General features: G+C 41.3%; 1 protein-coding gene across 3 annotated transcripts in view; it reads right to left on the bottom strand.

The window, feature by feature from the left end:
* RIC1 (RIC1 partner of RAB6A GEF complex) overlaps positions 1–14,075 on the bottom strand; it is a 51,091-nt gene extending 37,016 nt beyond the window's left edge. For all 3 annotated transcript variants that reach the window (XM_086478958.1, XM_086478956.1, XM_086478957.1), the window contains exons 1-3: positions 13,935–14,075; positions 3,000–3,107; positions 587–663 (exon numbers count right to left, since the gene is read on the bottom strand). In XM_086478958.1, coding sequence (XP_086335084.1) covers positions 587–663; positions 3,000–3,107; positions 13,935–14,075 — 326 coding nt within the window. The remainder of the gene's footprint in view (positions 1–586; positions 664–2,999; positions 3,108–13,934) is intronic.
* Positions 14,076–24,662: the final 10,587 nt, after the last annotated feature.

A 24,662-nucleotide genomic window follows, 5' to 3' on the forward strand; every position in this document is an offset into this window, starting at 1 on the left:
AAACATACAGTCACATTTCAACATATAAAATGTATTCTGTCGTTCACAATAAGGAAAATAAAGAGGATAATGACAATGTAACACACTGCAGCTAAAATACTTGTATATTCATATTATTTCCAAAATATTGAGTTTATTCCCCATTTGTTTCAAAAATCTCAAAGTTATTTCAAAGGTGGGGGAGGAATCTATTAAAACATTGCACCCTAAGAAGTGTTCCTAAGAAACATGAGTTATTCAACTGAGTTACTGGAAAGGAATTATTAAAGCTCATTTACAGATCATGAATTCAACAGACTACCTCAAATTATGAAATCAGACAATTTTAATGCTGCTATTTAGGATTTTGAGAGCTTGTAAGATGGACTGCAGGAAACTTATCAGCGTACAGCAAACCAATTAGACCAAATTCTCCTCTGAATGGACTCCAGCTCAGAGGAATAATGCTTCATATACTCATCAAGTTTCAAAACATACTTTAAAAGGAAGTATTTTTTAACATAAAATCTGCTTAGGACTTGTCTAGTCTTTTTTTTTTTTTTTTTCCCCACACTGTGGGGATGCAAAGAAAGTTTAAAATACTTACTTTGGATACATTGGCTCATAAAGATACTTGTCCCTTGCAGATGGGATTTCAAAAAATAAGATGTATCCATTTGCAGTCTGAAAGAGAAACGCTGATAAGATACATATCTAGACTATGTGCATGGGTAAAATCTACACAGACTTTTACGATTTCTACATCTCATATATTGAACACAAATACATACTCATCTCAAGTTTCAGATATATTAAAAAATTGTGTCGACACTCATTCTAAGTAAAATCCATACTAGCCCTTAAAGCCCATTGAACAGGTCACTCCATAGGTAGAAAAATGGAACCACATAATTGCTGATGCATGTGTCCAGCAGAAATTTTCCTCTCATCCATATAAATACATAAAACCAGACAGCTACATCAGGTATTTAGAACCTGGTCACCCAGTTCCCACCAACAACGGGAATCAATGCAAGAAGCATGTAGTAGAAGGTAGCAAGCATTCAGAACAAGACCTCCAGGTGTTTGAACACTACAGAGTGCACAGAAGCTAGGCACTGCCTCTCAATGTTGATCATTCAGGTAGTTTAAAAAGCATCTTCATGTCACACAGTATCTTTAAATGCCACAACACCTTTTCAAAATCTTCCATGTCTGAAAAAGATTCTACTATAATTCAATCTCAAGTCATGTTCTGTCATTCTGTAAGACTACAAACTATAACGCTATTCAGAGAATAAATATAAATCATTTAGTTATCAGATGTTCCAGTCATGACTAGAAGCTGATCCAGTGTTTATATAAGCACAGGAGAGGCAGATGGCCAATAAGGTTAGTAGTTCAAAGAAGTACGATTTGTTTAAAGCACAAATTTGTCCTTCAGGCAAATCAGCAAATGCATTTTGATTAAACAGTCTTTCCATCCAATCATTTTAATATGCGCTGGGCACATACCCAAAGCACTGTTACTAGAGACAAGCAGTACTGAAATGAATGGTTGCAAGTTGCTTTGCTAGGTTGGTTTCTTTTTCTTTGAATAAAGGGGAAAGTAACACTCTTATTAGCTTAGTTTATCCGTTCACAGATGACATTGTTTTCTCCAGTCAAATATTTTGCTTTATCATGAAAGAAATTTGTGTTTTGGCTTTGAAGTCCAAGAAACAATTCTTCTCATTCAAAGTGAGTATCTTTCTCATGCATTTTCTCAATGTGCAGTAATAGCATGTTCAGGTATTATGTGATAAAGACACATGCTCATCTCTAACTTCTTTACAGGTTCTTTCCATTACATCATTAAATATTTAACCTGCAAGTTATCTTACCCTGTAAAACAATACTGTGAAGTATCTTTATACTGATATTAAGATACAAAGGGCCTTACTGAACGCTATTTAAAGCACAAAGTTGCCATTGTTACAGGTTCATTTCTAAACAGAACCTCAAATTCCATGAAGAGCTGGATGAAACGCAGAAGCATTCAACCATATGCTTCCTGCAAATTGATCATATTCATTCACATAGGTTTCTAATTGCTTTAGAAATGTGTTGCAATTAAACTAATTAAAGTAATCATCACCGTCATCCATTCCCTGATCACCCTCATCTCTGTCAGTCAAAAGTATAAACATACAATACCCTGCAAGGGATTTCACTTGTATGTTTCGTGTGTGCTACGATGTTTAACGAAGCTCTGCATTAGCTATGGGAATGTACACTGAAGAGCAGTCTGTATCAGAGGACTGTCCGTAGCAGGGGAAGGCCTAAAATGCCTTGAATATTTCTCTATATTGAAGCATCTTGACCTAGTTCACAAGTTCGTTTAACTTTGCTACCTTGGGTGTATATACTAATCTAGACGAGAAACAAAACATTTCCCAGTAACACTGGAAAAGTTACAAATGCAGCAATGTGAAAGATGAAACTACAAAGTTATCAGGGAAAAAAGATCCTATCACCGACATGTTCTCAGCGCCTTGCAATTTTTTTTAACCACCAAAATATACTGCACCTTAATAAAGCCACAGTTCCATCCTCTTAAGACTCACCTTTCTGAAACATCAGTAAATCCTATTTATCAAGCTAAACATGCTCAGTCACCTAACTCCTCAACTATTTCTTTCATTCACATGTCTTGAAATTGTGACGAGATTACAAAAGTAATCAGATGCCGCATCAGCCCTCACCACTACGTCTAAACATTATTTTAATACAAAGAACTACAGTTCCTTCTTAAGGGGAAAAATGAATGAAAACTACTAAACAAAGCTTCTATCATCCAAAAAACCCTTGGTACTATTATATATTTTCAAAAGATAAACATCAATTAAATGTATATACAATCTGCAAGTTTGTTTATACGTGTGCTTATACATACAATATGCGTAAGCACAGAAACTGGTAATACAGAACTCTCTTTGCAACAGTTTAACCACAGTAAGAAGTAAAAAAACTCTACTTACTGAAACAGCTATCATGGTGCTGTCAGGCCGCCATTCTGCTTGTTTATACGGTCCAAATTGAGAAGCTGCTTTTGATAGTTCCTTGTAGCTTACAATTAATACACTGGGCTGGAGGAAAAAAGAAAATAATTACATCTCATATCTACAAGGAATGGGATGCTTCTCATATTGTGATACAACTGTAAAAAACTATGTTTCCTTAACAGCAACAACACATTTCCCTTGAAGAGGGGGGTTAAAAAATTGGTGTATATTTGACAATACATTACAAAACGATGCTTTTAAAGGGAGTTCATGCAGAATTCCTACCACACTGTTACTCCTAATCCCACTCACTCAAACCCAGGACATTTAAATAACACAAGCCATTTGCCCAGAAAGGAGTCATTAGAGAATACAGGAATAATTTCAAGTTAAACAAAGGGTGACTGACGCTTAAGATGAACAGAAACATCTTAAACAGGTTGCTATAATGAAAAGGACTGTGAAATTAACTACAATGAAATATTCTGTAGAGTATTTGGCAAAATCCATTTGCTTAGTTTCTACTAAATGGATTTGCCATTGTATTAAAGAGAATGATAATCAGGAAATCTGTTTTATATCTCTTCAAGAACAGATTGCCATAAATTGTGCAGAAAATCCACCTCTACAGATTGCTGAAAACATCCTGCATATGACGAAATGCACCAATTAGCACCTTTCCTCCTGGAAATGGAGAGCAGCTGTGGGGTGACTAAGCCCAGACAAAGCTACCACAGGCACTAGGTCTTCATTCCCTTTCACAAAAGCAGTTGAGAGCTGTGGCACGAAAACCTAAGGGAAAGTTACCCTTCCTTGCTCCAGTGCTTAGAAACATTCTTCCTCCTCAAATATATTTAAGAACTGTTTGTACTTTCTTGCTCTTGAACCAATATGAACTTTCAGCTTAGACAGGTATTCCACCTTCTGCTACCCTCCACCACTGGGACGAGGGGATGGAGAAATATGTGCATATGTATTAGTTAGATGACAACTGTACTTCCTCAGCCTTCAGCTAAATTGAACAAGCCACACTGTTCTTTTTGAGAAAGTTTCCCCTCATCTTCATAACAGATGCTCTCCCTAACTTTATCACTGCCAAATTTTCTTTAGCGTTGTAGCAGCAAATTGTACCGAAAAGAGCACACTTCTTCAGTCCCTGGAAGGGAACAAAAAGGTTTAACAGTAACCACTGTTTTCGCTGAAAGTAATCATGAAACTATTTGGCAAAGCTTGTAATCCACCACTAGGACCACAGGTGGTGGCAACTTACTACTGTTGTTAGTTTACTTGCTCAAGCAGCAGAAGCTGGTACAACAAACCTAGAAACATTCATTCTACCCAGAAATCATGTGGGTGTCTGCTACCCTACAATTTGGTGGGTATCTACTACCACAATGTTTGGAATCAGTTGCTTCAGTTTCCCTTAAGAAAAAGCAGACTTACAAATAAATTAATTTAAAAGGAAAAATACTATAAAATGAAGTAATCAAACGTTTTCACCATATGTATAAGTAAGGAGCTAAACAGGCAGTCTTAGCCTCGGTAAATTCATAGTATGACTTTGCATCCTGTAAACAGCATTATTACTTAAATTTCACACCCACACGGAATCGCATTATCAAAAAATTAAGTTAAATATTTATACTGTACAGTATAACAAGCAAACTAATCTCTACCTTAAGAACTATTTACAACAGCTTTTGCAATTCATGTGGCTTCTTTTGCAGATTCTTGCAAACCAAATTATCTAACATTAAATAGGTAACTAATTATTCTTAATAGATTCTCATTGATTGTTCTCATGAACTACATAGCCATTCATGGCTTGGCTTGGACACACCTTAACTGCCTCAGACTTACGAAAAAAAGAGTGCCTTGTGACAGTATAGTCTTGGTAATCTGCATCATTACTGCAGATTTGGAGACTGATCTTAAAGCACTTCTGCACTTCAAGCATTTTAGCAGCAGGCAAAAAAATGTTTTAGAAGCTCATTAAAGCACAATTTTCTTTCTATATTGATACTTTTACAGAACATAATGACACTATTTAAACTGAAATGTTCCTGTGACATTTATTCATGGGAAAGATGCTATTACACCTTAGAACCTAGAAGAACACTTTCCATACACAGCAGTTACAGAATTTATACAAACGGCTTTCTAGACTGATCTCATTTTGTGCCTTACAGATGAGGACTAAAGGAGTTAACATTAAGACTGCAAGCAATCATTTTTATCTTTTTGCAGTTTAAGTAGCTTCTTTTCCTATTAGAAAGCAGAGCCACTTCCAATTCAATAGGTCACAAAGGCTACCCTACCTAACGGTTAAACCATGAGTATTTCACTGATACAATTTATTTCCACATATTCCACAACTCAAAAGCATTATTCATATGTGAGGAAAGCCCTAACATACAAACTTTATCCCCCTGTTTACAAGCTTCCCGCAAAAGCGTGAACTGCTACAAGGTTAACAAAGCTAGAAAGGCAGCTCGATATCCTGCTCTGCTCATGCAAGAGAAAGAGAAATGGTTCAGATGAGGTAATTTATTACACCTGAAGGGACCAAAGATATGTAATAGCACAGGAGTATATTCTATAAACAGGCATGTATCAGCCTAATTTTATTCAGTTGCCCCAAGCAGCACAAGCCATTAAAACACATTTTAATAGAAATAAGCACCTAGTTAGTACAATACTTTTCTCTGATTAGTTTTAGATATTTAACTCATAGCCTGTACAGAAACAGTAGGGGTTTAGATTCTATTCCATAGAATTTTCCCTAAATCTTTACATCTGTTTCTGTTGGAAAAACCAACTCTCCATGTCAATTTCATGAAAACTCCACGTTTTTTTTTCTCTTCACAATTCTGCATGCAGCTACTAAAATTATAAAGAAATCTGGTTAAGCACAACAAATGGAACGCGCACACTGTCTTATATAAGACAAGATACTGATCCTCTTCCTCTTTAATGCTTAAAACCTGCTTGCAGAAATCTTAATGGTAGAGCCACAGCTTTTGGAGAAACTCATGAACTCATGACTCCAGAAACATAGCAAATGACCTAACAAATAAAGAGTTGGTAAAAAAAAAATTAAAAAAAAAAAAACACCAAAAGAACCCACACAACAAAATAACCCCACTTGTCCACAGAACAAAAGTAAATGTCCTCAGTTTTTAAGGAAGAAAGAACTAAGTAAGCAAATCTCTACTCAAATTGCAACTTAAAACTAACAAAACCTTCCCAAAGTAGGTAAGAAGCATATCTGGCATTTTATAGTCTGCTGCAGAGAAAATCTAGCATTTTGATACAGTAAATTTTGCATCTCAGGAGGAAGTTAAGGTCAGGCAAAACAGAAGCTGCCACTCACAAACAGAACAGTGGATGTGGGTACTCATAGGATAACAAAAACTAAAAAAAAAAAAAAAAAGGGGGGTGTGGTGTGATAATCTTAAAAAGAATAGAGCAGTATAATTACCAAAGAGAAAAACAGAACTTCTTGTTCCCACAGTCACATATACTTCACCTTCCCTTCTTATATATTATTCGGCTACCTTGGCTACCTTTTCGCAAGACCGCCTTCCACAGGAGGTCTTGTTCAGCCTGGAAAAGACAAGGCTCTGGGGAGACCTTATAGTGGCCTTCCAGTACCTGGAGGGGGCCTACAAGAAGGCTGGGGAGGGACATTTACAAGGGCCTGCAGTGATAGGATGAGGAGTAATGGTTGGAAGCTGGGAGAGGGCAGGTTTAGACTAGATCCAAGGAAGAAGTTCTTCACCCTGAGGGTGGTGAGACAGTGGAACAGGTTGCCTAAGGAAGATGTGGATGCTCCATCCCTGGCAGTGTTGAAGGCCAGGTTGGATGGAGCCTTGAGCAACCTGGTCTAGTGGGAGGTGCCCCCGCCATGGCAGGGGGGGTTGGAACCAGATGAACTTTGAGGTCCTTTCCAACCCAAACCGTTCTATGGTGATTCTATGAAAACCACCACAAAACAACACACAAAACCAAACCCATGGTGAAATAATTTAAAATAGTTACTATTTTACTTAATTCTATCTGACCAAATACAACATCTTTCCCAGTACCCTTTTTTAAGCAGTAACTATGAACAGCAATAAGTAGTGTCAGAACACTGAACTATATAAAGTAGTTTCTATGAAGAAATCTATCAATAGCTACAAACCCTGCATCAAATTCTCTCAGCAAGTTTAGACATGAGATATTACCACTTCACTTCTATGAACATTCTACCACATTTGATGTAAATGCAAATCACATCAACATTTAAACCATAAACAAAGAGCTGAATGTTGCTCTGAAGAGGCTGTCTTTAAATAGGACAAGTAGCACAGACTTGAACAGCAGCCCTCACAGGAGCGTCTCTGTCCTAATTGAGATGTTTAAAGGGCTTCGAAGAAAATGGTACACTAACCAATTAGAAAGAGGTACAATCATAGTTTGCTTGAGAGAATATAAAATAATGAAACAATTAGTTTTGTTTCGATTCTGTGGCTTGACTGCTGCAGGTTAATAACAAACCATGCATATAGTGGATTTTACAAGTTAAGTAGGTCAGGAAATAAAATGGAAAACTACTGGACTAAGTTTGAGAAGTAAACACCTTACAGCATGTATGCATTCAGACACTGAAAATTCCTAATACTCCTTTATTTTTAGTTGCTCTCTTACCATTAATTCACTAGAACCCAGAGGGAAACAGAGCAAGACAGGAACACTGCCATTTACAGTCACCCCAAAAAATTACTAAAAATATGCAGCAATACTCTTGTCCACGCCTGTGGATGTTCCTGCAAGACACCAGCACTCCCATAATTTTTAGGCAAAACAAAGAAGTAGTTACTATATCTGTATTAAATATGAACAGCAAAATCATATCCTTGCTCAAATTCTAAGAACGTTGCATCAAGCAGTTGATACAGTCATACTAAATTCTTAGGTACTGCAAAAAGTTAAATTATTTTTTAAAAAATACTTACAAAGTTGCCCTGAAACCAATTATGTCTGTCCAAATAATACTGAAGAATGTTAAGACATTCTGAATGTTTGACCTAGCCTATTCATAACCAACAAGTTCAGCTCTGAACACGATTTTTATTTTGCTCTTTTTATTGTAACTATAAATCCAAAGTAATTTGAATTTTAAACCCAAGTAAATTTCATAATCCTTAATACTTCTTTCTCTCTTTTAAAGGATTCTCATCTTTAATGCCATCAATTCACAAATTACTAATTTACCTTCCAAATAATTTTTTTACATTTAATTACAGCTTTCAGGCAATGAGTATCTGGAAGACTAGCAGTCTTTTCACAATGGCATTATGTCTAGGAAGAAGATTCTTGAATTTGCTGACAGCATGTAACAGTATGAGCAGCTGACAATATGGTGTTATGTATGGGGTTGGGTTTTTCAATGTAACATCAATACAAGAACCTGCATGGCCATAGATAACTGTTAAAATCCTAATATTCTCATCCCTATTCTAGACATCAAAAATTAATCTCGTTTAGAATCAAGAGGCAATTTCTTTCTTTGAAAACCACAAATGTTCTATTTAGTTTTACAAGGCAAATGCTTCAACACTTCATTAGGCTGTAGGCACAACACAAAAATAAAACCCACGCCATTCTGAGGAGCTTATGATCTAAGTGACAAAGACAAGGCTGGGAGAAAACAGAACAAAAGCCTGGTGACACTGTGCACTTTATTTTGTCATTAGATGGTCTGTGCTCTATTTTTAAGGCTGAAGCTTTGTAGGTTTATAAACCAATAAACCAGAAAGGTTAGACTGAGAAAAGAAAAGCATGCATAAGGAAGAGGAAAATTCACTAGTAAGGACCAGAAGAGAAAAAAAAAGAAAGACCACAATTTCGTCAGAAACAGATAAAAGGTGGTGCTAAAATTTCTAAAAGCAGGGTTAATTATAAAAACATAACTCCTTTAATTCAGTTTTAAAAGCACCTGGAAAGCTTAGAATCAGCAGAGTATCCATCCAGCAAACACAGAGAGACAGCTCCCAATACCGCTTCATGTAAGCTACTGTGAAAGTGTTCAAAAAAACCCCAAGTGCATCAGAACTGTCAATCACTACCTTTCCCAAGTGAAAGTTTTCAGTTAACCTACTGCTCAAAAACGTTGCAAATAAGAAAGGCCACATTCTATAGATCTTTGCTGCTTCTTAGCCCCATGAATTGCCAAGTGCTTAAATTTGGATTAAATGAAATTGCGTGTGACAGAGAATAGACTCTAACTAACCTCATCTCTGATCTCATACTGGCAAACAACTCTGTTATGTGCAACTAACTGGACAGCCAAAACTCATAACTGAGGATGCTTTTCTCTTCATGCAACTACTTCTGAGATGTCTTTCAGGGGTCATCTATTTTATATTAATAGAGGAGACACTGAAAACCTAGCAAGGCCTACTGAATACTCACATGACAATTTAACATTTCACAAGACAAATCCACCAGTCTAACAGGCATTTCTCATTTCTCTATGTTGCCACAAACAAGTCTTTATAATAGAACCAATAGCTCAACTGGTACTGCTATTGATGTATAAAAAAGGCCTTCTCAGACAAATGTCTGACGGGTATCAGCAAGAGGTTAGCATCTCAGGGGTTAAACTACTAAGTTAAAAGCACACAGGAGAGGCAAGACATCTTAATTTGCACTGATGCTATCTGTGGCATATTGTTCACAATACACAACTACTTACATCATTATCAAGAGCCTGTTGTCCATTTTGCAATCAAATGCCAAATAAAAATGCTACAGAGATTGTATCTAATCCTGTCTAGGAAAAGGCCATATACAATAATTCAGCAAATTATTCTGCTTACAGTTCTGAGACGAAAGCATAATTCTGAAACCACAGTGAAAATAATATCTTTTTTTCCCTTTTAATGGACACCTGTAATTAAAAAAATTACAAAAACAACCACATACTTTTTAATATATTTATTCACATATCAGACGGACTATGACCACTGGTGTCACCAGTAGTTCCTTTTATAGCATGGCAAAATTCCAGGTTACGGTGATCACTTCTCTAACAGAAGCACAGTCCCCCATTTTGTCCAATTTGTTTAAATAACACGCACGCTTAGATTTAAAGAACATATGAAGTTCAAGTCTATAGAGACTGAAAAGCACATATGAGTGAGTTATGAGAGCTGCCTGAATATAGACTTACTCAGCATTTAGAATGAATACAGATTATTTGACAACCTAAGATTCTGACATGCATGCTTTCCCATAAGCTTATAGCTAATTTGGGTGATCTGATTCAGCATCAGATCACAAAAAAAAAAAAAAACAAACCCTGTGAAGGGTAGATGTAAATCATAAGCTGATAAGCACCTCGGTAATTAAGAAATGCTCCTCAAAATGAGTAGTTGGGGCAAGCTACTCCTGGCTTCAAAGAGCTTACAAAACTGGTTTTGACTGGCAGAGTCATACCACAGTCCAACAACCTCCAGGAGTTTTCACTTAACATTCAAGGCCTGTACTTATTCCTGTCATTGCCACAAGTTTCTCAGAATTAAAAAGAAAGGAAATGCTGAACTACATTTATACATACAACTACGTCATCAGACTATTCTTGCTGCACACAATTCACTCTTCAACACTTACAGGGGAACCCCAGTCATCTATCACACCTCCTTCCTCAGTTAGATACATCTTCCCTTAATATCTAAAGCCCTGTGAGTGCATATCTAGAAGTTCCCTGTACTGCCTCAAGCTCTTATTTCATGAGATAACCAAACCAATTTAAAATTAAAAGCCACTAGTGTTAAAGGAGAAACACCTTCAACGAGCCAACGACAATGCTCTTTTGATCCCTCCAACAGCTAAAAAACCAGGCTTCTACCTGTTCAGCAAGCTGAATGACCCTATAAAAGCCATCACTATATTCCACCATAAGAGCCACTAAAAATACAGCTGCAAGCAGGAAAGATCATAACACTCTGGACTGCATAGCTGCCTTGTGAAACCTCACCTCTAGCTCCCAAGTCAATCTACTAAACATCAATTACTTCATTTTAGCATTTCAGAAAGTTTCATGAATTGAAGTTTCTCATTTCAAGCATCCAAGTACTTAACGTTACCAGAACGGAAGCAAGCTTAACAAGCTTTCCAATACTGTCAATGAAAACAGTTTCTACAGCTCTTAGTGTCAAGGAACCTTCTGAGGCACCCAGGCAAAAAGATTCGTTCTGATTTAAGAAAAATACTTGGAACAGTGATCTCCAGTGGAATGCATTTAATACAATCCATTAGAGTGCAAGAAGAAAATATTTTTTGTAAAGTTAAAATTTTTAAACGTGTTTATTTCAGCTTTACCACATTCTTCTTTCTTTTTTCTTTCAAACACTGCAACAGGCTTCCTAGAGAGGTGGTGGATGCTCCAAGCCTGTCAGTGTTTAAGAGGCATTTGGATAACGCCCTCAATTACATGCTTTAGCTTTGGTCAGCCCTGAAGTGGTCAGGCAGCTGGACTGGATCATCATCGTAGACCCCAGCTGAAATAGCCTATTCTACCGTATTTTTTAATTTCTGTGTTGTGTACACTTGATAATACGCACACTAGTACAGTAGCACATGAATCTTTCACCCACACTGGTGCACGATCAAAAATATTCTCCACTGATCAGAGGTCTTTTCTATCCACAATCCAATCTCTGCCTACAAAATAACACGTAAAATAGTCAAGGATTTTTGGCTCAAAAACACTAACAGAATTGCATCTGGTTTTATCTACACCATTTACCCCAGTTTCTAATCTTAATACCTATATTGTTTCCAAACCAGAAAACAATCCACACTTCGGGATAAACTTTGCTTAGTTCCATTAGTTCTTAGCACACAGTAGGTGAAAAGGAGCTTTAAACATTACCACCTCGCTTGAAAAACACACATAGTGAATGTAAATTCACACACCTGGAAGTATTTCAAAGAGCCTCCTGTTCTTGAAAAATTCAAAACAGAACTTCACCAGCCTCATCATTCTTACATGAAACCTTTCATATATAGCTGAGATAGTAATAAGTCGAACAAGAACATTAGCCTGAAGGCTTTTCTATTTCAAGAAACTGAATTAGTTCAACTTGATCAGAACTTATCCTTGTTCCAAAGAAGATACTTCTGACGAATGAAAACATGTTAGAATGTAATAATTTTAGATTGTTTTATAAAAGTCCAAAAATACAATTTGAAGCTTCACCTTCAAAAAGAAACACAAACTAAAAAAACGACAAAAAAAAAAACCACCCAAAACCCCAGCTATACGCATAAAAATAACCCAAGATTATTTTTTTTTTAAATTCCCTTAAGGGAAACCTTTGCCTTACAGGATTTTGCTAATGGCTGGGTGTCCACAGAGGTGGTGAAACTGCAATATACTTTTTAGTCTAAGATCGGTCAATGATCAAACCTGGCGCAGTCAGCACCTTCCTCAAAAGCACCCATTACAACATACTGAATTAAAATTAACAAATTGTAACTATCTCTAAGTTTTTTCTGCATCAAGTGAATTCTTTTTTTTTAGTGCTCTGTCTGTAGCCAGTTATACAACATTTAACATCCCAAAACAAGTCCAAGCATGTAAGTTAATGAATGTCGTCCTCAGCAACAGACCATAAAGTAAACTACATTCTAGACAACATGGCACATCTTGAGAAGCGTTCTACAAGCCTGTTCTTTTTTATGGATTTCCCTGGAAAAGAAGATCAGTTGTGCTCTGTGGATGAACTACAATTACAGGTTTAACAACTGGCAAAAGCTAGAAGATCATACAATTTATCTGCACTATGTACCCCAAACCTAAGAAAACAGAGGCCACATGACAATGTTCACACAGCATAGTTACTGGGCTGGTATTGGGCAAGTTCAATACTTGCATAGGTTAAAAAGACAGCATCAGCACCCCACCCAGGAACTAATGAACACCCATGCAGAGCGCAACATGAGGTAAAGTGATGAAATCTCAGCATAACTCAAAACAAGATTTTAAGGCTATGACTGTCATTCAATAACTTTTGTTATCATCTTTCTAAAATTGGATTGTTAGTTTTCTTCTGCAATCTGAGATGAACTCTATAAATCATCTGGAGTTGGAGATATTTATAGACAGACTTAGCGTCTAAGCTAGGCAGTATTTAAAAGGATCCAGCATCAAAGTTTAGTCAGTTTCACAGCTGTTTCATTGACTGCATCAAATCAAACTGACCGACAGTATTTTTGTTACCGCGCTAATTCAAAGTTACTTAAAAACAAGGCATTTAATGTCAATTAATCACGCAGTCTCAAACTGGACATTGCTAGAGCAGCAATGTCCATGCAAAAGCAATGACCATTCTTCTGCTTAGGGACACAAACTTTTGAACTTCTCACGAAAAGAAAAGTTTGTGAACATCTGTGTTATATCATTACACAGAATGTTATAGTCTGCTCTGTGTTTCACAAAAAATGTCTCATGTCTCCTACACTCATGTGGGTTTTTATATAAAACACACAACATGACGGCAGAAGACATGAAGCATATTTGCAAAAAAAAGCATTGCTATAGACACTCTCCATACTAAACTTAAGAGCATTTTTAAACAAAAGCAAAAAAAAAAAAAAAAAAAAGAAAAAGAGATAGAAGACTCATTTTCAGGAATAAGAGGTGTTAACTCCAAGTAGACTGACTTTACGTACTTTCTTAACACTACATTGCTATCAGCAAACATCGTGGCTTAACCACTCTTGATTCAAAAATAATGAAGCATTCTTTGAGTTTACAACTCTTTCTGGAACAGGAACGAAAAAAAACAATTTACAGATGAGAGGGCTTTTCAGCTGGGAAAGCAGGGTCTGAGGGCTAACAGCAGGATAGATACTCACTCTGCAGTACCAGATGCTTAGCTGAGATGGGGCTAACACAGCGAAGAACGCTCTCTGGGGATCTGTCTGGATGTGAAGAGGTTGCTCCAGGGACTCCAGAGGACACAACAGCCTCTTGGGCCAGCCGCTGAGAAAATACATGGCTGTCGATTTCCCTCCTCCCGAGAAGCTGGCTCTCAGCTTTCTCTAGCCTAAGCGGGGGACGGCGGAGACATCAGTCGAAGGAGAGGTGCAGAGGGGTCGCTGTCCGCTCGACGGCCTCCGGACGAAGGGATCTGATCACCGCCCCGGAGCCGACCATGCATAATCACCAGCAAAGCGATGGGACCCCTCGCCTTACCACCACCGCCCGCGCCCGGGAGTGAGGCGGCTCAGGCCTGCCGGCCGCCGGGGGCCCCGGGCTGTCGCCCCAGCCGCCGCCACCGGTGCTCTCGCGCGGGTGCGGGAAGCGCCGCCGCCGCTGAGGCAGAAGCGAGTCCGGGGAGGGGCAAGAGCCAAGCGCGCCGCGGCCTGAGGGAGGCGGCGGCGGAAGCGGCCGGTCACTGCTCCGAGCGGGCCCGCGGGAGCTGCGGCGGCTGCAGCGGCGGCTCCTCCCTCCTGCGGGTGCCTCGCCCGCCCGCTCTCCGTGTCGCTGCCGTCGTCGCCGCTGCCGAGGCACCCGCCGCCATCTCCCTCGTCCTCCTCCTTCTTCTTCTCCTCCCCCCCACGGCGCCTGAACGCCGCGGCCCCGAGCGGAACGACGGCCCCGCGGCGGAGGGCGGAGGCGGGGCGGAGCCGGGCGCGGAGGCGCCCATTGGCCCCAGCAGTTAGAACGCGCGGAAGTGACGTCTCAGGCAACTAAGGCTGACGCCCCCGGCCCTAAGAGTCTCCGCGTCAAGGTTCCGGGCGAAAATCCGCTCGCTGGCGTCAGAGGCGGGGAGGGAATGGGCGGGGAAGCGCATGCGCATCCGGGGGCGGAGGAAGGACGGAGCGGGGCGCTCTGCGCAAGCGTGCAAAGGCGCTGTCGCTTACTCCGCTGGGTGGTGGTGCCGGGCAGCAGTCTGCGCATGCCCGGGCGGCGAGGCCGTGGCTGTCGCAGTGCGGTGGCGGGCCGTGAGCGGACTCGGTGTCACAGGACGTGTCCGCAGGGCGGTAAAAGCCGCTCCGAATAGGGAAGCCAGGAGCTTGCGGTGGTCGGGTAAGGCTCGGCCTCACGCCCCCGCCGCCGGCAGTTGGGCTCCTCGTGCCTCGCAGCCCTAGGAGGCTCGGGCCCGCTCCGGGGCTTGGTGCTGTCGCGGCATTTGCACGAAGCAGGTCCCTTCCGCACCCAGCCTTCGGCTTAGGAGGTGCAGAGGTTGTTTAGTGACTGACGTGTGCCAGGGAGGGCTGCTGTCGGTGTAGGTGTTAGGTTACAGGGTGTCTTCTTGTAACTGGAAAATTAACAGGAGGTGGAAGAGCACTAAAAGGTACGTGTCCACACCATTGCAAGGGCACTGACAGTGTTGGAAGGAAATAGCTACTGGTGGAATTAATCGGGAAAGTTTACTGAACCAGTCCCCCAGCACTGCTTCTTAGAGGAGTTCTGTGGACTAAGCAGTCTTGAAATGGGTCTAGCTGCATGGAAGTTGCCTTCAAAGATCATGGTCTGACCCACCACTTAAGTCTCTCCTGACATCTTTCTGGTAAAATGTTGCCCTATGTATACCATGTTCCATCTGAAGTATTTCTGTATGAACACAAACACAAAAAGAGAAGTGAGTTATAAGGATGTATACATGAGAATCCAGACAAAAACATAACATACTTTGAAAAAATGTAGTAAAGGAGCAAAATACAAAGATATTTTACAGAAGCTTTCACAGAATTTTAGGGTTTGGAAGGGACTTCAAAAGATCATCTAGTCCAACGCCCCTGCCAGAGCAGGACCACCCAGAGTAGGTCACACAGGAATGCATCCAGGTGGGTTTTGAATGTCTCCAGAGAAGGAGACTCCACAGCCTCTCTGGGCAGCCTGTTCCAGTGCTCTGTCACCCTCAGAGTTAAAAAGTTTTTCCATATGTTAATGTGGAACCTCCTGTGCTCCAGCTTGCACCCGTTGCCCCTTGCCCTGTCATTGGCCATCACCGAGAAGAGGCCAGCTCCATCCTCCTGACACTCACCCTTTATGTATTTAGGATCATTGATGAGGTCACCCCTCAGTCCCCTCCAAGCTAAAGAGACACAGCTCCCTCAGCCTTTCATCAGAAGGGAGATGTTCCACCTCCTTAATCATCTTTGTGGCTCTGTGCTGGACTCTTTCAAGCAGTTCCGTGTCCTTCTTGACCTGAGGGGCCCAGAACTGGACACACTATTCCAGATGCGGTCTCACCAGGGCAGAGTGGAGGGGGAGGAGAACCTCTCTCGACCTACTGACCACACCCCTTCTAATACACCCCAGGATGCCATTGGCCTTCTTGGCCACAGGGGCACCTTGCTGGCTCATGGTCATCCTGTTGTCCACCAGGACCCCCAGGTCCCTTTTCCCTACGCTGCTAACAGCTCAGTCCCCAACCCATACTGGTACATGGGGTTCTTCTTTCCCAGATGCAAGACTCTACACTTGCCCTTGTTGTATTTCATTAAATTTCTCCCCACCCAACTCTCCAGCCTGTCCAGGTCTTGCTGAATGGCAGCACGGCCTTCTGGTGTGTCAGACACCCCTCCCAGTTTTGTGTCATCAGCAAACTTGCTGACAGTGCACTCTGTTCCCTCATCCAGGTCACTGATGAATATATTGACTAGTACTGGTCCCAGTACCAACCCCTGAGGGACTCCACTAGATACAGGCCTCCAACTAGACTGACCTATTGACCACAACTGACTTCCTTCCTTCAACTAATTCACAATCCACACCACTACCCCATCACCCAGACCACACTTCCTCAGTTTAGCTGTGAGGATGCTGTGGGAGACAGTGTCAAATGCTTTACTGAAATCAAGATAAACCACATCCACTGCACTACCATCACCTATCCCCCTGGTTATGTCTTCATAAAAGGCTATCAGGTTGATCAAACATGACTTCCCCTTCGTGGAGCCATGCTGACTGCTCCTAATGACCCTCTTATCCTTGATATGCCTAGAGACAGCACCGAGGATAAGTTCTTTCATCACTTTTCCAGGGATGGAGGTGAGGCTGACCAGTCTGTAGTTACTCGGGTCCTCCTTCTTGCCCTTTTTGAAGACGGAGTGACAGTTGCTTCCCTCCAGTCCTCAGGCACCTCTCCTGTTCCCCACGACTTAACCAAAGATGATGGAGAGTGGTCTAGCAATGACTTCTGCCAGCTCCCTCGGCATCCGTGGGTGCATCCCATCAGGGCCCATGGATTTATGTATGTCCAGCTTGCTTAATTGATCCCTAACCCAGTCCTCATCAACCAAGTCAAACTCCTCCTTTATCCTGACTTCCTCTGGGGCCTCAGGGCTCTGAGGCTCCTGAGGACAGTCTCCAGCAGTATAGACAGAGGCAAAGAAGGCATTCAGCAACTCTGCCTTGTTTATATCCTCTGTCACCAGGGAACCTGCCTCACTCAACACTGGGCCTACATCGCCTCTAGCATTAGTTTTGTCTGCAATGTATTTGAAGAAGCCCTTTCTGTTGTCCTTGACCTCCTTTGCAAGGCTTAATTCCAAGGAGGCCTTAGCTTTCCTAGTTGTCTCCCTCCATCCTCTAACAACAGGTTTATAGTCCTCCCAAGCTCTGTGTATGAGCCCTGCTAATTGTTGCCCTAGAACCCTTTTACTTCTACAAGATAAAAAACAGCCATTATCAAAGAAACCAAAACCCTGCCTGTAGCACCAGTCTCGGAGCCAGGTAGTTACAGCCTGGATCCTTCTATTGCTTCCCATATCATCACCTGCAACAGGAAGGAGAGAAGAGAAAATAACTTGCGCACCAGACTCTTTCAGTAATTGTCCCAAGGCCCTGTCTCTCCTCATTCCCCTTGGACAACAGGATGCAGCTTCCTCCCCTCCTGTCTGGAAGACCAGTAGCAGGTACCAGTCTGATGATTGCACTAGGTTGAGGAGTTTCCTAGCGATATCCCTCATTTGAGCTCCAGGAAGACTACAGACTTCCCTGTGATGAGGGTCAACCCAACATATTGGGCCCTCTGTTCTCTTCCAGCCATATAGCAACCTCCTCCACCAGGAAGAAGGCCTACTTGACTGTGGTGAGACATATACTCCAGTATAGGTTGTCTATCATTCACATCCTCATTAGACTGGCCATCCTCCAGCAGGGCCTCCTGTCTGTTTCTCAGAGGCACTTGGGGAGGTGAAGCAGGCAAGGAGGCTGCTCACCTGTCACAGCCACAAACTTGCCTGCACTCACCTCTTTCATGTAGGCTTCCATCTTCCACCTAACAGGGGCAGGATACAGGGGCCCCTTTATCCTGGATGGTATCTGCTGGGTGCTCCCATTTCCGTTGCAGGGAGGACAGAGCCTGGTTTCACCAGCCTGTCTCCATTTCAGCCTCCCTAATGCCTCTAAGCCTTTTCATTTCACCTTGTGACCTTCCAACCTCACCTTTCAGCTGTGCCGCTCGGCTGAGCAGACCGTCCACCCGCTCACCCCGCACACAGCCGTACTCGTGGCTGCCCCCTGCTGCCAGCGCGAGGCTGTGGCATTCCCCGCAGGCTGTGACCCGGACACCTGCACGTTTATCTGCCACCTCTACCTGGGTCGCCACATTTCTTCGAACAGGTCTTGCCCGCGTTGCCACCACAGCTGCCCGCACCGCCGACGGCTCCGACCGCCGCGGCACCGTCAGCGCCCTTCCCGCGCAAACCCCCGCGCCACGTTGCTGCTGACGCACCCCTCTCTAGCCGCGGGCCACGAGCGCGCCCCAGGCCGCTTTTATAGGCGGCCGAGAGGGCGGTGTTGCTGTGGCAACGCCCAGGTCTCGCCCTCGTCTCCCGCGAGAGCTGCCGGCTCCAGGCGGGACGCCCCGCTGTCCTGCCGTCTCCTTCCCTCAGGCGACCGCTGTGCGCTGCGGTCTGCCGCTCCGGTGCGGGCTAGGCCGGGTCCGGAGCAGCTCCCCTCAGCGACTGAGCGTTACATACCCTAGACTTTTGAGTGGGCAACTTGGGAATGTTTTGCCATCAAATTCCATGCTGCCAGACAGATGCAAATCAGTGCTTCTGCTTACTATACTCCCTTCTCTGAACCCTTTTTGGCCTGACAGCTAGCCTTCTAAATTAGGAAATGGAAATGATATTCAGGAGTGTAGCAGCATCTCGTCAGTTAACTCCCCTTCCATTCCTCATATTATGAAATAAAATGGCACAAAATACATCCTGAAAAATAGATACGGCTTTTAGAGTCGTCCTTCTTCTGGATTAATTACATTTTGCCAAGTTCATCTTACTTGACAAAAGTACAGAGAAATTTCTCAAATAAAATCCATGAAGCGATAGTGGACCTGCGTGTCTTCCGTACTTCTTTGTAGCTTCCTGAGTTAATGCTGCAGCATCCTAACACGTACATACACGTAAGAGGTGAACATGTTTCCAGCTACTGCCATTCCTGCAGAACAGTGGCAGGTGGGGTGCTGAGAGCAGCATTAATGAAGGAAACAGCTACTGCTGTTAACAGCAACTACATTGTAGGATTTTGTTGTAACTACGTTGTGCAAATAAGTAAAGAGAGCGAAGTCTTTGTAATGTTTGCATTGCTGCTGTTGTTGCTTTCTCTGTGGAGCCGCGTAATGGAAATGAGAAATAATGATGGTGCAGTATTTCATTAAAAGTATGGCTATCAAAATCCTCACATCAGTGACATGAATATGATCTAAACTGTGTCATTCTTGGTACACTTTCATGGGCTGAATCAAGAATGTATTTAGATGCCTAGAATGGTATTCTGGTAATAATGGATTTTTAAAAATCACAGGGGTTTTGTATGCATTCAAAAATGTAAGCGTATTTCTCAGTGTTGTGGTATAGGAATGTAACTCGTAATAACCTGGGATGCAAAAGTTGTGTAGAAATTAAATGCATTCAGGGGACCAAGCTCACAGAGTTTCTTGAACAGATCTGGCAGTGGCTACCAAGGCACAATTACAGGACATAGCAGCGAGACTATGATAACAAAGCTCGACAGAGTTCTGAAAGCCCTTTGTGCACAGAGGTCCAGTTGTCAGTTGTCATCAAGTTCACCTAGATAGATAAGACTTGCTTGCAGCTGCCTACTCAGTGACAGCCATGTTGTTTTGGAAACTGCACTCTTGAGATAGCTGTGTCCTGAAAAAGAGCTCATGCAGAGCTGTGGGAACATCCAGGAACATTGAAATGTCACAAGCCTAGATACATAAGTCTTGATATTAGCAGGCTAGTGAAAGGAAAGAGGGGACACTGCAGGTGGCAAAAGTGGATCCAGGATGAAAATGTGCCCGGGGTGTATGTACTCTGCATAGCTGCCATGGTTAAAGACTCCTGGTGTTGATTTGCAACTATTCCTGTGAACGGTCACTTAGATTGTGCAGCTAGCTCTACCTAATCTTGTATCTGCAGCTGTTGCGTGAACAATTACAGAGGGTCCATCCTTGTATGTGAAATTAAAAAAAAAAAAAATACCCCTCTCCCTACTATTTTCAGTACCAGCAACACAACTCAAAGCCAAAAAAGAACTTGCAGAAAGACTTAGTGAGGTGTGGTCATAGTCAATGACAGAAGTTTTTGCCGTGCTGCCTACAGATGCAGGCATTATGTCATATAAACCACAGAAGGTATATGACGATGCATGGGTGTCTGTTACATACATCCAAATATCTTTACTAAGTCATTTTGACTTCGTAAAACTGGTCATGGAACAAACGAGTTGTTTACCTTGCAGTTTTCTGCTGCTGCTATGTGACAATTGCCATAGACTACTGTCCTGGTTTGGGCTAAACCAGAACTAATTCTGTTTTAATGCTTTAACTTTTCAGTTAAGTCTTCTCTAACTAACGGCATTTTCTGAAACAGCAGCATGTTTTTCCAGACAGTGACTGCTTCTAGCAGTGGTAAGGCCTGATGTTTATAGTTCGTACCAAGGAATGGTGTGCAGAGAGGCCCTTGCTTATACTTGTTCTTAAAGCGACCAAGGTCACTGCTGAATCTTGTACTGCATGTTGGGGTGCTGGGAGTGAAAAGGGTTGCACCTACAGGGAGGAGTGAACTGGACAGGTGACCCAAACCTGACCAACAGAGTATTCCATCCCATATACATCATATTCAGTATAAAGCTGAGAGATCACGAGGGTCTCTCTCTCTTCTTCCATGGCCGACATCTGAGGAGGACGCTGTCTGCTCTTCAGTCGTCGATCCTGACCCGTGCATCCCTGAATCCAGTGCCTGAGTCCAGCTCCTGCATCCCATCCCTGTCTGCTGCTAAGTCCAGCCTGGGACTGCCCCAGTGCCAGCCCTGCAGCGTGGTGGGGACGTATCATCACCAGGGTGGGGGGAGTTGGGTTCGGTATTGGGTTTGTATATAATTGTACATATTGTATATATTTCATTATTTCCTTATTCTTATGCTTTCTTTTATTGTTATTGTTTAATTAAAGCTGTTTTAGTTTTCTTTTCCAAACCATAAAGTCTCTCTCTCCCTTATTCTCTCTCCTTTTCCCTTTTGGGAGGGGAGAGGGGTTAGTAGAGAGCGTCTGTCATTTGTTAGTAGCCAGCCCAGCCCCAAACCGTGATAACTACTGTGTTAGTTAAACTGCCTGTTTTATTCGTTATTCTTTGACCCATCAAAAATGGACTTTTTCATTGAGAAGAGATCCACTTAAACAGAACAAGGTAGGGCAAATAGTCAACTCATTTTCCTGTGGATCATCCTCAGAGATGATTTCAGAGGGTGAATTATAATTGTTTACCATCCTTAAAGATTAAATCTGAAGAAACACCAAAATATTCATATCAGACTTTAAAAAAACCAACCAACCAAACAAAAAACCCAAACAAAAACCCAAAACAAAACAAACAAACAAAAAACCCCAACAGAAAAGAGAACTTATTTGCTATAACACCACTGGAAAATCTTACACGGAAATGAAAAAAATAACAGCAGATTGAATGCTAAAGCTAGTGAGCTGCAAAGCCATGAGTTTTAGTAAAGCACAGAGAGAAACCTGGTTATTGCAGACATTTTCTGAATTCAGCCAAGAGAGATGGGAGGAGTATTCCTGTGAAGAGACTGTTAGAAAGGAGGGGAAGAACAGTTTATTCTGTTGTTACTGCAAAATCAAAGTCGGCAGTCTGTGCTTATATACAGTATATGACCTGAAATACTGGGACAATACTTATTTACAATAGCTAGACTCCATCATTTTACGACACAAAACAATCATTCTGGAATAGGCCAGTATAATTCTTCTGGATTAATCATTATGTTTATACTCACTTTCTGTCAAATTCTTCTTTATTTTTATACTCAGCTGCAGTTAAATAGAATACAAAGCTAGTTCTGCTCAAAGAAAGTGCAAGTAATAAAATTAATTGGATACATTCCACCTGTTTTTCCTAGCAATCAATTGTTCACAAATTGTCACAAAATCATCTGGAAACATTATTTACCATTTGATAATTTCTAAATTTAGGCAATTAATAATTATTGTTTTCAGATAATTCTCTAATTACCTGTAAATACCATCCATTTTATAGTGGTATGTCATTTAACACAAGTCACGCAGTACTGTTTTCAGTTTTTCACTGGAGAAATTATGTCTTCTGCGTCTCTTCATTGTAGGCACTTGTCTGGATTGAGATGCGTATTAAATAACCTCTGGCAGTGTGTTAAGGTGCTTACAGCATTAGTAGTGTCCTCTGCAGGCTTTTATTTGTGGAGCAAAGCAAGCTCTAGCAACTCCACCCTATTTTGATTGCATATTTATATGGTTGAGCTAGTTCTTTTTAAATATTTTGCTAGCAGAGCATAATCTGAACTTTGGAATTTTATTCGCGAGCCGCTTGGAAACACACGGAGTGCTGTACATGAACATCCACAAAGTGCTACGCAAACAAATTACGCACTTGTTTCAAGAGCCCGGTTTCCTATCAGTCTGTGTGTTACAACCATACAGTATCCTGGGCAACAGGAATTCCAGTTTCCGTCTCTCTTCCCCTTAGGAGCTTATCTCTGTCTATACTGACCTGGCTGTGTTTGAAAGGAACAGGTGATCAATTCAGTTTCTAGTTTTTTGTGATCAGTGACTACACTGAAAAAAAAAAAAAAAAAAAAAGAGTTTTTCTGTAAGACCCTTGTGTCAGATTCAGCCAAGTGGATACTGAGATAGAGCTGTACCAGCATACCTAAAATATAGCTGCAAGTACAATGTCAGAGAAGGCATCATATTTTAAGCTTTTTTCTGTTCAAGTCCAATGTAAAAGAAATTATTTGAACTTTGTTTTTTTTTCCTATTTGTTAATGACCAATCTATTGCGGCTTAAAATATCTTCCAGTTGCAGGACAAAACTTGGAAATCATTTATCTTATGGTAAATTACATGAAAACTGGTTGCTCATGTCAAATCATCATTGATTAAATGGTAACCCATTCAGTGCAAGAATATCATTAGCATGAATTAGAGCCTTTTCATTAATGTATTTATGAGTAAATTGCTCTTCTTAATGCCTATCCCCTGCACATACATTTTCCAGTCAGGAAGCTCAGAGCAGTGAGGACAATTATATGCCAAGCATTCTGACTTCTGCTCTGAGACCATGCAGGGACATCTGTGTGGTCTCCAGGAAGTCACCTAAGTCTTTGTTGTTAAAATCTTGCTAATAATATGTGCCTCATCAAACTGTTATGTGTGTAAATTACTTAAGGAGACAGATTCCAAGCTGTTTGTCAAGCAGAAGCTTGTACTTACTTCTGCTGAGGGGGCAAAAGATGCAATATCAGGACTAGCTGGTAATATACATGCACACAGAAAGTGTAAATACTGTCATTTGTATTCTTAGGTGGACCACACAAATATTAAATAACCTTTCAGAAAAATAAACCCATTAAAAAAGAATGCATTAGAAAAATTACAGAGAGTTGGTTGACTTCATCCACATTTAGAAAAGTCTCTGATTAACTATCCTGTGGCCTGTTTAGAGATTTGATGTTTGTAAATAAACACTATGTGGAGCTATGGAGCTTGTTCTTCTGGAGATGTAAATTAGCTAGTATCCGAACAGCAAAATAAAAGTGCTACATGAACTTCTGCTTTTAGGCTACACCCCAGTAGTCACATTTTTTCAGTCACTGAACCATGCTGACCTTTCAGCAGTTCCTTGACAGAGTTAGATTAAATGTAATCAAAGCACTTGTTTTCAGTGATGTCATCTTAATAATGAAAAAAAGAGAAACATTTCAGCTTTGTAGACCATACCCACAGAACTATTGAGTGGGAAGCAAACTAGTTGGAATGCTGGCAGAACAGAACAAACTAAAATTCTGTACATCAACACTTACTTGTTTTGGTAAGTGTGTTATGTATCATTGGATGCCAGTTTTCCTTCTTGGATACAGCTTTATGACTTGACTTAATATGTATAGTAAATAAAGGACAATTAATGCAAAATAAGAACATGCTCAGGCAGAAATGTTTCCCTTACTCATCTTTTTGGAATCACATGATGAAATATAGCACCAATTGTTCTTAAACAATCCTGGGAAACACAGGTCAAGTGTGACTGTTGTATTTATAGTCTTACTAAGAATAATTATTACATTTT

Source organism: Leptosomus discolor, chromosome Z (genome assembly GCF_034619465.1).
Source record: "Leptosomus discolor isolate bLepDis1 chromosome Z, bLepDis1.hap2, whole genome shotgun sequence".
Classification (NCBI taxonomy): domain Eukaryota; kingdom Metazoa; phylum Chordata; class Aves; order Leptosomiformes; family Leptosomidae; genus Leptosomus; species Leptosomus discolor.